The sequence below is a fragment of the Phyllopteryx taeniolatus genome, chromosome 6, assembly GCF_024500385.1.
Source record: "Phyllopteryx taeniolatus isolate TA_2022b chromosome 6, UOR_Ptae_1.2, whole genome shotgun sequence".
Classification (NCBI taxonomy): domain Eukaryota; kingdom Metazoa; phylum Chordata; class Actinopteri; order Syngnathiformes; family Syngnathidae; genus Phyllopteryx; species Phyllopteryx taeniolatus.
In genome coordinates this window covers 15,566,839-15,580,313 of record NC_084507.1, presented here as the reverse complement: position 1 = coordinate 15,580,313, position 13,475 = coordinate 15,566,839, and the positions used below count along the sequence as shown (strand labels likewise).

The window sequence follows — 13,475 nt, the reverse complement described above, 5'->3', positions numbered from 1 at the left end:
TATATGAGTCTAGATAAATGTTTATGAATGTGACCATCCCGATAAGGCGTTATCAGAAACCCATCAGAATAGGGATCGTATCATAACACTTTGGATAGATGATGGACAGTAAAAGAACAAAGTGAAGTATTATAGGACACCAGAAAGGTCAAATGAGTTTGCGATTGATGCGTTTAAAGGCGGTGAATAAGAAAGGGACACTGGTCTAAATTAGCATTAATCGCTGTTGAAATTAAGTGAAATTAAAAGCTGTAAGTCATTATATATTACGCAGAATGTCACAGCTCCTGATGTCATCTTCATTACAATGTCGAACAGCACTTTAGCTAATGTGCGTGTAACACTGTAGGAGCAGCAAGGGCGAAAAGACAAGCCTTATATGAAGATACATTGACAATGAACACATCACAGTAAAGTGCAGTCTTTCAGATCAACATGAGTCCCAGAGACGTCAAGACAGTGCAAACCACCACAGACAATACCGAAGGGAACACAGGAGTCTGGATAGGAAGAGAAACAAGTTACTCTGTTTCCATTTGCACATATTAATATTACCCATTCACCTTTCACTAAGCCATTCCCCAGACTGACCACTCACGATATTTGTTTTGCTCTTTTCAAAAGAAACTATGGTTAAATGATGAGTCACAAATGACTGATTACAAAACCCTAGATAAATGCAGACTCTGGCTAAAGCCATGCGACGGTCCGCATACTCATTTGAATCCTTCAAAAATCAACAGAGAAACTGTTGTCTGCGCTAAGGTAAGCAGAATACGTTTGTTTGGAAAGTGCATCGATGAATGATTGATATGACAATGGACAGATGTTGGGTGGATTGATAGGTAGGTAGGTGACCAACAGGTGGTTGGATGGATGGATGGATGGATGGGGACAGTAACAAAACATGAGAAGGAATGCTCAGTTACTGCAGTATTGACTTTTTTTTTTGGGGGGGGGGGCTTGTTTTATATTTATAGCCTAGAAGTGTGTTTCATACAAATATTGACCGTAATTCTGACTTGACTAATGCATTAGTAGAGGTTGATGATGTGACTACGGCACATTCCGACTTGCGTACAAATTCGGGTTAGGCCGTAGCAACAGAATTATGTCCTAAACCGAAGACCCCCTGTCATGCAGAAAATGGATAATATTTCACAGGGAGAGCAGACACTGGAAGCACCATAATGGTTCATAAAGTTAATCCTAGTAGCGCTTAGCAACAGTGGCATCGGTTCTTAGAGAAGGGTGAATATGCAGTGATAAAGACAGTCCAAATACCACGCAACGTGTGGACCACCGAGACCTCCAACCCGGTGATTTCGTTGTTGGCCGTGCAAGTGTACTCCCCTAGGTGGCGCTTTTGCATCTCCTCGATGTACTGCTGGGGACCGGACATGACCGTGCGCTTGAACTTCCAGGTGAACTTGGCCTTCGGCAGTGAGTCGGACGAGCAGGGAAGCGTGACGCTCTCCTCCAGTTCTGCACCAACCGGATCCTGATCAATGAAGGGTTCGTCAGGCCCGTCTAAGCAGATAGAGAGATTATTCTTTGTGATGTAAATACAAAATGAGACCCAGATAAATCATTTCAAAACTTTTTCCGCCAGAAATGTGACCTATAACCTGGACCATAACACAGTTTCCACACGTGTTTGAGAGATGTTGTCATGGTCCCGTCAAACCAAGGTTGAACCCTTTGGCCATAATTCTAAAAGGTATGTTTGACGCAAGCACAACACTGCTCATCACCAAATGAACACCATACCTACAATGAAACGAGGTGGTGACAGCATCATGTTTTGGGGCTTTTTTATTTCAGCTGGTACTGGGGCCTTAGTCAAGGTGGAGGGAGTTATGAACAGTTCCAAATACCCGTCAGTGTTAGTCCAAAACCTTTAGGTTTCTGCTAGAAAGCAGATAAGTTGCACGAAAAGCCTCATAGAACAGCTGAACTTTATATGGGGTTAATCAGAGGCAGTTGATATAAATGGTGGCAGGTGCATGCTGCTGTAACATAGGTTTGAATGTGATTAGATCATTCTGAACACAGTCACAACAACAGTTATAAGAGGGTGTACACACTTGTGCAACAATATCATCTCAGTTGTTTATTTTTAGTTCTCTCTAAAAGATGTAATTTTTTTTTCAGTTGAGTTGTACAGGTTATAGGTCACATTAATGCTGGAAAAAGGTTTGAAATGTTTTATGTTGGTCTCATTTTGTTTTAATGAACACGGGTGTGCAGACTTTTTATATCCACTGTGTATACTTTTTGTGACGCTTTTGTTTGGTGGTGTGGCGTGAGAGTTTTCCAATGTCAAATAGAGGGGTTGTTGGTCACTTGTTAAATTACCTAAATGACATTACCTGTAATAAAGAACTCCATATACAGTACAATAACTTTTACAACTGCATACTGGAAACATAGCTATAGGTGACTGTATGGCTGTACTGTAATTTAAGGTAGAGGGGAGCACTTACAAAAGATTTTCAGCTTGCATTTGGCTGTATCAAAGCTGATGCCGTTACTGACGTTGCCTGTGTACGGGGCTGACGGACAACACTCGCCCGCCGTCGTAAAACACGAATCTGTCCCCGGGGAGCAGCGGTTTGCCTTTTCTCATCCACGCCCTGTTCGTCACGACACCGTCAGCGTCGCAGGTCAAGTTGAGGGAGGTTTTGCCTTCAATCAAGTTTTCTGCGGGACAGGCCATAACAGGTATGGATACTACACCTGTGCACAAAAAGGAATAAAACAACGATGGGATACTTTCAAGGGAAAATAATGGAAAATTGACTTAAAATTGCTTTTATACGTAAAGTTTGGTCTTTGGCGTTCCTGCAGATCCATCCGGTGGGAAATTAAACAACCCGTGTCTATAAGCACTCTCTTTTCTCGACGCAGAGCTACACATGCAGACACTCTTTGCTCATCATAGTGAAGAAATCCGTACTCGCCATTGGCCCAGCAGTCTAAGGTGTGCAGTAGCTCACTTTGATGAGACAGGAACACCCTTCAAAACAGGCTCATTTCAGCAAGACAAAAATAGAAATTTAACAATTTAAATTGGGAAAAAAATGCATCGTAAATCGCCTTTAAAAACACACATTGTTCTCCTAATGCAAGCCGACTTCAACGTGAAGAGTGATAACCATTTCCTTGCGTCACACCAAAATCTAGTTGCTTGTTTCTGGGTCTGTGTGCAACCAAATACCAATTCGCCTCACATACTATAATCCCTGCTTGGTGGAGGTAATTAATGTGGATGTGCTCTAGAAACGGTTATCTGATTTGTTAGTCATTTGTTTTTATGGAATTGACTGACAATTAGTAATTGTGTTTTGAAGAAATTGAGACAAAATGCACAACTTTTCCAGGCAACATTATCCTGGGCAATACAACACTGCTATCAAAAACAGAAGTTCAGAGCATCTAGATACCATATGATGACAAATATTATTTCAAAAATGTATTAATTTAGTCAAATGCCCCATGTTGAACTATTCCAGTTATGTCAGCTCATTTTACTCACTTAGCACCTCCAATTTAACATATCCTTGAATCGGCTGGGCAGCATGTGGGATGATGATTAGCTCATATTCTCCGCTGTCTTCCTCTGTCAAATTTCCGAGTACCAGAGATCCCGTGCTTTTATCCAGGGTGATCCTGCCCTCGTAGCCTTCTCCCACTACGTCCACGCTGGTCGAGGTGATCACACTGGCGGTCGTGTTAAAGCTCCAAGTTAGTGCCAGAAAGGGTTCGGATGTCGGCGTCAGAGACGTGGCGAAGGTCACGCTCTGTCCAGGTGTCCCACGCAGTGAGTCGACCGGGATTACCCCAGCACCGTGACAAAGACCTGCAAAAATATCAGCACAGTTAACGCACCCACACATCACAACCTGTCTAATTAGTTTTAAACCGTCACTTATACCTGAAGACAGCAGCACAAAGATGGTTAGCTGGCAAAACATATTGAACGTCATCGTGTATTACTCTTTCTGCTCCTCTTCTATTGCATCATTGGAGTCTGCTCTGTTGGAGCTGCAATGGAAAGAGTGCCTTGGAGATTATCTGCAATAAAGAAGACACGATATCAGGAAGTTCTATGCTCAGCATGCTAAATTATTACCTCCATTAACACCATCAAAGTTACATAAGGGAAAATATGATTAATAGTGTAGCCCAATGTCTGACTAGAATCGAATATTATTTAATAGATGCACTGTGGATAAAATGTTAAAGAACCATTGGAATTACCATTGTTTCCACAGACAATTCACAGGTAGTTTGTCAAGAATTTGGTGGTATTTTTACCGAAAGCAATTCACTGCAATTACAATACATTATCGTGGAACCTCCAATGTCGAACATGCTAAAATTCTACCATTTTATTTACATTTTAATGTCTCCTTTAAAAACACATGTTGTAATTCAGATTATGAAACAAAATAAACTACAAGGATCCTTAACATGTAATTCTGAAGAAAAAAAAAAAGAGTCATGACATGTGTGCTGTTCCCTTCCACTCCTAATAATTACAATTCAAAAGTTGACTTTAAAATTTCAATAAAATTTTGTGTCTATTATCTGTCTCACCAAAATCCACCTTTTATCTGCTCTAGATCCAAAACCTAGTCCTTTATTAATTTTGGACAATTAATACAATTTCTGAAAATTTTGGTGCGTAGTTTTGATGGATGTGGGCTGCAACTGCGAAGAGGATATTCAGGGGATGCTTTAAAAAAAAGCTTCATTTAAAAAAATATATATATTTTATATATATATATATATATATATATATATATATATACCCCTCCTTGAGCAATCACCTTGTCGTGGTGGAGGGGTTTGTGTGTCCCAGTGATCCTAGGAGCTAAGTTGTCTGGGGCTTGATGCCCCTGGCAGGGTCACCCATGACAAACAGGTCCTAGGTGAGGGACCAGACAAAGCACGGCTCAAAGACCCCTAATGATGACAACAAACAATGGATTTCGTTGTCGGAGCCAGGCCTGGTGGTGGGGCACGAAGGCGAGCACCTGGTGGCCGGGCCTGCACCCATGGGGCCCGGCCGGGCACAGCCCGAAAGGGTAACGTGGGTCCCCCTTCCCATGGGCTCACCACCTGTGGGAGGGGCCATAGGGGTCAGGTGCAGTGTGAGCTGGGCGGTGGCCGAAGGTGGGGACCTTGGCGATCTGATCCCCGGCTACAGAAGCTGGCTCTAGGGACGTGGAATGTCACCTCTCTGGCAGGGAAGGAGCCTGAGCTGGTGTGTGAGGTCGAGAAGTTCCGACTAGATATAGTCGGACTCGCCTCCACACACAGCTTGGGCTCTGGTACTAGTCCTCTCGAGAGGGGTTGGACTCTCTTCCACTCTTGAGTTGCCCACGGTGAGAGGCGCCGAGCAGGTGTGGGTATACTTATTGCCCCCCGGCTCGGCGCCTGTACGTTGGGGTTCACCCCGGTGGACGAGAGGTTAGCCTCCCTCCGCCTTCGGGTGGGGGGACGGGTCCTGACTGTTGTTTGTGCCTATGCACCAAACAGCAGTTCAGAGTACCCACCCTTTTTGTAGTCCTTGGAGGGGGTGCTGGAGAGCGCTCCCGCTGGGGACTCCATCGTTCTGTTGGGGGACTTCAATGCTCACGTGGGCAATGACAGTGAGACCTGGAAGGGCGTGATTGGGAGGAACGGCCCCCCGATCAGAACCCGAGCGGTGTTCTGTAATTGGAGTTCTGTGCTCGTCACGGATTGTCCATAACGAACACTATGTTCAAGCATAAGGGTGTCCACACGTGCACTTGGCACCAGGACACCCTAGGTCGCAGTTCGATGATCGACTTTGTGGTCGTGTCATCGGACTTGCGGCCGCATGTCTTGGACACTCTGGTGAAGAGAGGGGCGGAGCTGTCAACTGATCACCACCTGGTGGTGAGTTGGCTCCGATGGTGGGTGAAGATGCCGGTCCGACGTGGCAGGCCAAAACGTATTGTGAGGGTCTGCTGGGAACGTCTGGCAGGATCCCCTGTCAGAAGGAGTTTCAACTCCCACCTCCGACAGAACTTTGCTCATGTTCCGGGGGAGGCGGGGAATATCGAGTCCGAGTGGACCATGTTCCGCGCCTCCATTGCTGAGGCGGCCGACCGGAGCTGTGGCCGTAAGGTGGTCAGTGCTTGTCGTGGCGGCAATCCCCGAACCCGTTGGTGGACACCAACGGTGAGGGATGCCGTCAAGCTGAAGAAGGAGTCCTATTGGGCCTTTTTGGCCTGTGGGACTCCTGAGGCAGCTGATGGGTACCGGCTGGCCAAGCGGAATGCAGCTCTGGTGATCGCTGAAGCAAAAACTCTGGTATGGGAGGAGTTCGGTGAGGCCACGGAGAAAGACTTCCGGACGGCTTTGAGGAAATTCTGGTCCACCATCCGACATCTCAGGAGAGGAAAGCAGTGCACCACCAACACTGTGTATAGTGGGGATGGGGCGCTGCTGACCTCGACTCGGGACGTTGTGAGTCGGTGGGGAGAATACTTCGAAGACCTCCTCAATTCCACCGACACGCCTTCCCATGAGGAAGCAGAGTGTGGGTTCTCTGAGGCGGGCTCTCCTATCTCTGGGTTTGAGGTCACCGAGGTAGTTAAAAAGCTCCTCGGTGGCAGGGTCCAGGGGGTGGATGAGATTCGCCTGGAGTTCCTAAAGGCTCTGGATGTTGTGGGGCTGTCGTGGTTGACACGCCTCTGCAACATCGCGTGGACATCGGGGACATTGCCTCTGGATTGGCAGACTGGGTCCCCTTTTTTAAGAAGGGGGACCGGAGGGTGTGTTCCAACTACAGGGGGATCACACTCCTCAGCCTCCCTGGTAAGGTCTATTCAGGGGTGCTGGAGAGGAGGGTCCGTCGGGACGTCGAATCGCAGATTCAGGAGGAGCAGTGTGGTTTTCGTCCTGGTCGTGGAACAGTGGACCAGCTCTAAACCCTCGGCAGGGTCCTCGGGGGTGCATGGGAGTTCGCCCAACCAGTCTACACGTGTTTTGTGGACTTGGAGAAGGCGTTCGACCGTGTCCCTCGGGGAGTCCTGTGGAGGGTGCTTCGGGAGTATGGGGTACCGAACCCCCTGATACGGGCTGTTCGGTCCCTGTACGACCGGAGTCAGAGTTTGGTCCGCATATCCGGCAGTAAGTCGGACTCGTTCCCGCTGAGGGTTGGACTCCACCAAGGCTGCCCTTTGTCGCCGATTCTGTTCATAACTTTTATGGACAGAATTTCTAGGCACAGCCGAGGTGTAGAGGGGGTCCGGTTTGGTGGCCTCACTATTGTATCTCTGCTTTTTGCTGATGATGTGGTTCTGTTGGCTTCATCAAGCCGTGACCTCCAACTCTCACTGGAGCAATTCGCAGCCGAGTGTGAAGCGGCTGGGATGAGAATCAGCACCTCCAAATCTGAGACCATGGTCCTCAGTCGGAAAAGGGTGGCATGCCTTCTCCAGGTCGGGGATGAGATCCTGCCCCAAGTGGAGGAGTTCAAGTATCTTGGAGTCTTGTTCACGAGTGAGGGAAGAATGGAACGGGAGATCAACAGGCAGATCGGTGCAGCGTCTGCAGTGATGCAGACTTTGTATTGGTCCGTTGTGGTAAAGGAGCTAAGCCGAAAGGCGAAGCTCCCAATTTACCGGTCGATCTTCGTTCCTACACTCACCTATGGTCACGAGCTGTGGGTCGTGACCAAAAGAACAAGATCCCGGATACAAGCGGCCGAAATGAGTTTCCTCCACAGGGTGTCCGGGCTCTCCCTTAGAGATATGGTGAGAAGCTCGGTCATCTGGGAGGATCTCAGAGTAGAGCCGCTGCTCCTTCACATCGAGAGGAGCCAGATGAGGTGGCTGGGGCATCTGATTCGGATGCCTCCCGGACGCCTCCCTGGTGAGGTGTTCCGGGCACGTCCCACCGGGAGGAGACCCCGGGGACGACCCAGGACACGCTGGAGAGACTACGTCCTTCGGCTGGCCTGGGAACGCCTCGGGATCCCCCCGGAAGAGCTGGATAAAGTGGCTGGGGAGAGGAAAGTCTGGGCGTCCCTGCTAAAGCTACTGCCCCCGCGACCCGACCTGGATAAGCGGTAGAGGATATATATATATATATATATATATATAATATGATAATCACTCTGGATCATCTTTCAGAGACATCCAACAATTGGGCCTTTGCTGACTTTGATCTGAACAATACTCCTATTAAGAATGGTTAAGTTTTTGACACCTCTATGTAAGATTAGGATGTTGAATGTTAGGATGAAACAGTGAGTAAAGGTTTTTGGATGGTGACAGTTTGGCCCTGCAACTGATTATTTCCATTCCTAATATATTCATGGGGGAAATTGTTTAGAAATTCTAGCAAATTGACTTTAGAGGTGGTTCCACTGTATTTTACTTTGTATTTAGTCAAAGAAGTTAGAGCCTACGCCTTGTAATCCTGACCAAAACTGCATTAAAACAAATTCTGTTTGTTAGGTATACAACACAGTAATACACATAACAAAACTGCACCCCAAAAACACAGTTGTCAATGTCTTTGTATTGACTTCAAGCACAAACACAAGAGGGCGACGCTGTGCCACATCTGTCACTGAAGGTGACCTACAGCTTCCTTATTCAACGGCTTGGTCCAATGCACAGGTAGGTAGGCTTCTGTCGCTACTTGAACGATTAGAGCTGCCGGATGAGCGCATTTGCTGGGGCACTTCAAGCCCGGTAGATGCGACATTTTCTGCTGTACAATTTTCATGAAGATTAAATGGACACACTTGCAGTATTTTGTATTGTCTCTGTGGCTTTTACAGGTAAGGCTGTCCAATATTTGAGCACTGAGCTGGTGGGCCCAAAAATTACAAATGTTCCTTAAACTATGCAATGGTAATACTGTATGTATTAACAACATGTATTTGATTATAATAATAGCATAAGGTAACTTATATTTCGTAAATATTGCTTTCTGGTTGATTGCGCAAGCCTGTCAATGTGCAACAAACTAAGCTCGGCCATAAACCTAATTATAGGGCCCTTTATTGCCTGCTCAAACATTGCTCATTTAGCAATGATTTGAAGTTTTAAACTTTAACCGAAGAGTGGATATTTTGGATCATTGGGTCATTTTTTTTTCTATTCCAAATCTGTCCTCCAGGTTTAACAATAGGATCCGGGGTGTTGCCGGACGGGCCTCTGCCTGCAGCCGTGGGTGGCTCGGTGAGGTTCGAGACCGCGGTGACTCCCACAGCAACACCGTTCTTGGTGGTGACCTGGACGTTTATCGACGACACGAAGGAAACTCCCATAATAACGGCCACGTCTAAAAACATAACTAGCCCAGAGTTTGACGGCAGGATCACCCTCTTCATACAGACCGGGTCTCTGGAGCTCAGTAAGCTGACTCGGAGCGATAACGGAAAATACAGAGTTGGCATTGTAACGGATGGCGGCAACCAAATCACAGGATCCACCACACTACAGACATTTGGTGAGCAGATGTTTCTTGTGTGTACAATCTGAGATGGTAATCAGAATGTATTGGTATTTATGTTTACCGGTGAGGGCATAGAGGAGAAGTGTGATCATAATCAACAATGGCAATGAGGACCATCATCCATTAAATACGAAAGCAGACAAAGACGATCAATTCCATCCATCCATACATCCATTTTCCGTAACGCTTATCCTCACTAGGGTCGCAGGCGTGCTGGAGCCTATCCCAGCTGACTCTGAGCGGGAGGTGGGGTACACCCTGAACTGGTCGCCAGCCAATCGCAGGGCACATTCACACCTTCGGGCAATTTAGAGTCTGTTTTTGGGATGTGGGAGGAAACCAGAGTACCTGGTAAAAAATGCCACTAGGCACCTTCCCATTCCCTCTCCAGTTTGTGTGTCAGACATCTTGAAAGGAAACATATTTTTACTTTAATTTCATTATGTAGCTTTCCCCCCACATAGTCATGATTCACAACTCGCAAATTCACCAATTATTTTTTTTTTTAAATACATCATTTTTCGCTGAAAGGTGAATTTTGCTTATTCCAGTGGTAAATTTCTCATACTCTACTTGACCATAACAAATTTTACTTAATACATTACCTGCTTAGCGTATTGCCTCCTAATGTAGCCAGGGTGAGGGCCCTTTAATTGTACAAAACCAATTTTCTGCATTTTTTCCTCAAATAATGATACCAAAATAAAATAATATAAAATGCATAAGACAAGGTGTCCCTAAAGTCACTATGACTTCCTTTTTTCAACTTTGTTTCAGGTATCATTCAGACAGACGTGAGGCCATCAACATTTGGGAGCTTAGGCAGTTTTTGTAAGCGTACAGTATCATTCCCTTGATAGGCCTATTGACATTGGAGCATCATTGCAAAATTGCCGCCTGGCAAGATGTTTTTCTGTCCCTGCCTGCAGTTCATCGGCAATTCAAGAAACTTTATGGCCATCACACTGCTTTAACCTGTAGTACGATTTACTCGGAGTTCGATTTATCCATAGCAGGATCAAACCAGGATCTGTTTTGGACAAACCATAAAGCCACAGTCCTACCATTTCCACTACTGATGAATACACCAAACTCCAAGAGCAGGCGCTTGTGCAAAGTCTATCAGGAGGGCTGCACTGGACTGAACTGCAGTCGGGGACAGAAACACATCTTGCCAGGTGGCAATTTTGCAAATCTGCTCCAATATCCATTGGAAAACCATAGGCAAGGGAAAGAGATGTGTTTACAAAAACTGCAAAGCCCGAGCTGTTAAATACTGACGGAAAAAAATAAATACCATTCGGGGAAAAAAAAAAAAAGGAAATAGAAAAAAGGATGTGGTAGTGACTTCTGGGACTTCGTGTATGTATTCATTAATATTACAGGTACTTTGTACATTGTATAATGGCCACTGAAGAGTAGATCTCCGTTGCTATCATCAGCATGTCATATATGCTCTTGCAGGCGAAACAAGGTGGTATCAGAAATTAATCATAGTAGTGGTAATTTGAACTATTTAGTGGCACCACAAAAAAAAGCATGCATCTATATAAGGTGCAACATTTAAATATGTGAAAATGTGAAATTTCACTGAGATTTTGGGTGTGGGGAAATGCCTCACAAAGTGAATTCTTAATTAATTCTTCCTTGGGCCAAGTTTCATGAAAATCAGACAGGGATATCTTGCATGATGATAATACATACCCTCTTCCATAACTACCAACATGGTTTCAAAACATTTTGTGTTATTTTGCCCCCACAGTTCCAGTCTCCAATGTAATGTTAACGGCCAACGCCACAGACCTTGTGGAGTTCAACAACACCGTCCGTCTGTCCTGCTTTTCCTCGGGATCGTCCCTCTCCTTCCAGTGGCTGAACGGCAGCGCCGAGATCTCGGCCGGCGACAGAGTTCAAATCACCGACGGAGGCGCCACGCTCACCGTCACCCCTGTGACGCGCTTCGACCACGGGCTGTTCAGATGTCGGGTGTCCAATGCTGTCAGCGGAGGCACCAGCGATTCGGTGCGTCTTTCCGTCAGCTGTGAGTGACACTCTGGATACATCGCACCCAAGAAAACATTAGTTTCACCTGCACAACCCCGAGATCCAATACAAAAGCCTTATTTCTGGTGATTATCACAAAAGAACGTGTTGCGTGTAGAAAAGACATGAAAAACACAAAGAAAAAGCCAAACACACTTGAAGTTAATCGTTTAGATGCTCATTGAGTGTCAAGTGTGCTGATGGTAACCAAAATATTACATACATCTGTCACTATGAAATGAACTTTGATTCGATTTAGTGCCGGCACAAAATACCGATATTGGATCATTATCGCACGATACACAATCGATACCACTGGATAATACAGAGATAGTGTCATTGTCTGATGTTACACCTCAAGTTGTTTGTTTTTCCCCCCGCCAGTTAGATACATACATGGTTTCTTCCAACGGATCTATTTTTGTGCAATCGCTGTTTTTTCATAACATTGGTATTATCGAACAAAATATTGCTGCATCGTATCAAAAGTTACTTTTCAGATCAAGGTTGCTGAAGGACAAGGAGAATAGTGTGCAACTACAAAAAAACTGACCAAATGATCTCACAGTTAGACAAGCTTCTCCTATTTATTTTTGTACTACTACTCTTTCTTCTTCTTGGTATTTTCCCATAGCTTGGTTGCCCTGTGGCACCCCACAGCTTCTCACAGATCAGTCTTGGTGTACTACAACATCTGGTTTGCGGGAGGAGACTCGTGATTGCTGATGGAGATATTGTGACGTGTGGTGTGCTGTGTTGGACACCACACAGTATACATGCCGATTTTATTTCAGCATTTGCAGGGTCTTAAACATTTAAAAAATCGGTTAACTGTTAAAAATCAGTATGCTCACATCCCTCTTTACTAGTTTGTGCAGGTGTGCCAAATTTTGTGGTCAGTGAATGTAGGACTTTATTACCAAAAAGACGTGCGGCTGTTTCCAAATATGTCGTCCGGGCCCCACGCTTTCCAGACGGCCCGGATGATACATATCTCAAGGTGTCGCCATCGCAAGACTACATCGCTGAAGGGTCGAACGTCGTCCTTTCCTGCTCCGCCGCCTCCAGACCGCAGGCCCTTTTTACTTGGTTTGTGGATGGGAAGGAACTGCCAAGCGTCGGATCAATTCTCTCGCTGATGAACATTCAGCAGAGTCAGAGTGGAAACTACAGCTGCCAGTCCTTGAACAACAGGACTCTGAGACGTAAAAGATCTCAGCCTTCGGTGATAAAAGTGCTAAGTAAGGACAACTATTCTCATATTTACTGCCAGTTTCTCCTTTAATTTGTATTATTAATCACACAGACAACGCAACTCCTTAAGGTTTTTTTTTTTTTTTTTGCTATATACTGTACAAACTACGTAGAATGAAGGAAGTTGCTCTTATTCCGAAAATTGCCATGTTTCCAGTCATGTTCAGTTGATTATTTGAATTACAATTAGGCAAGGACAGAGAAGATAACAGGACTAGTTGATCACGATACAATCGCAACTCTGTATTAATTATAAAATGCATATTGGTAAGACCAAACAGGCACTAACTGCTTCTATTGAATGGTGAACATAGTAAATAATTTTTTTAATAAGAAAGATGATTACAAATTTACTTTTCGATGTTTTTGAGCAGGTTGAGCATATACTGTATTCTCCCAAATATGAACGGTTGACTTTTTTTCATTTATTTTTCTTTTCCCCCTGTGGAATCCATCCTCAGCTATTTGCTTAAAAATGTACTTATTTGCGTTTTTTGTGTTCTTTCTGAAACACCCTAAAATGCCACCAGCTGCCAAAGCCTTGTCTCATCGGCAAGTAGTACAGCAATTGGTGTCACAAAAATATTGTCGAAGTAATACATCTCGAGTGAGTGGCTAGCTTTGGATGTCAGGAAGTTTTTTCCTGGGTTGTTAGTAGAAATCACGGC

The 13,475-nt window shown here is 45.2% G+C and overlaps 2 protein-coding genes across 2 annotated transcripts in view; one reads left to right on the top strand and one right to left on the bottom strand.

Annotated features, from left to right (window-relative positions):
- Positions 1-2,959: 2,959 nt before the first annotated feature.
- On the bottom strand, positions 2,960-4,070 carry LOC133479254 (uncharacterized). The gene is made up of 3 exons (XM_061775949.1): positions 3,938-4,070; positions 3,539-3,862; positions 2,960-3,019 (listed from the first exon to the last, which is right to left on the bottom strand). Exons 1-3 carry the CDS (start codon positions 3,987-3,989, stop codon positions 2,979-2,981), a joined length of 417 nt encoding a protein of 138 aa, XP_061631933.1. The 5' UTR covers positions 3,990-4,070; the 3' UTR covers positions 2,960-2,978.
- A 4,602-nt stretch (positions 4,071-8,672) lies between these two features.
- The window catches only part of ceacam1 (CEA cell adhesion molecule 1), a 58,239-nt gene continuing 53,436 nt past the window's right edge, over positions 8,673-13,475 (top strand). Inside the window, exons 1-4 of the mRNA XM_061776417.1 lie at positions 8,673-8,830; positions 9,172-9,504; positions 11,273-11,551; positions 12,528-12,794. Of these exons, the coding sequence (XP_061632401.1) occupies positions 8,785-8,830; positions 9,172-9,504; positions 11,273-11,551; positions 12,528-12,794 (925 nt within the window). The 5' untranslated portion in view covers positions 8,673-8,784. The remainder of the gene's footprint in view (positions 8,831-9,171; positions 9,505-11,272; positions 11,552-12,527; positions 12,795-13,475) is intronic.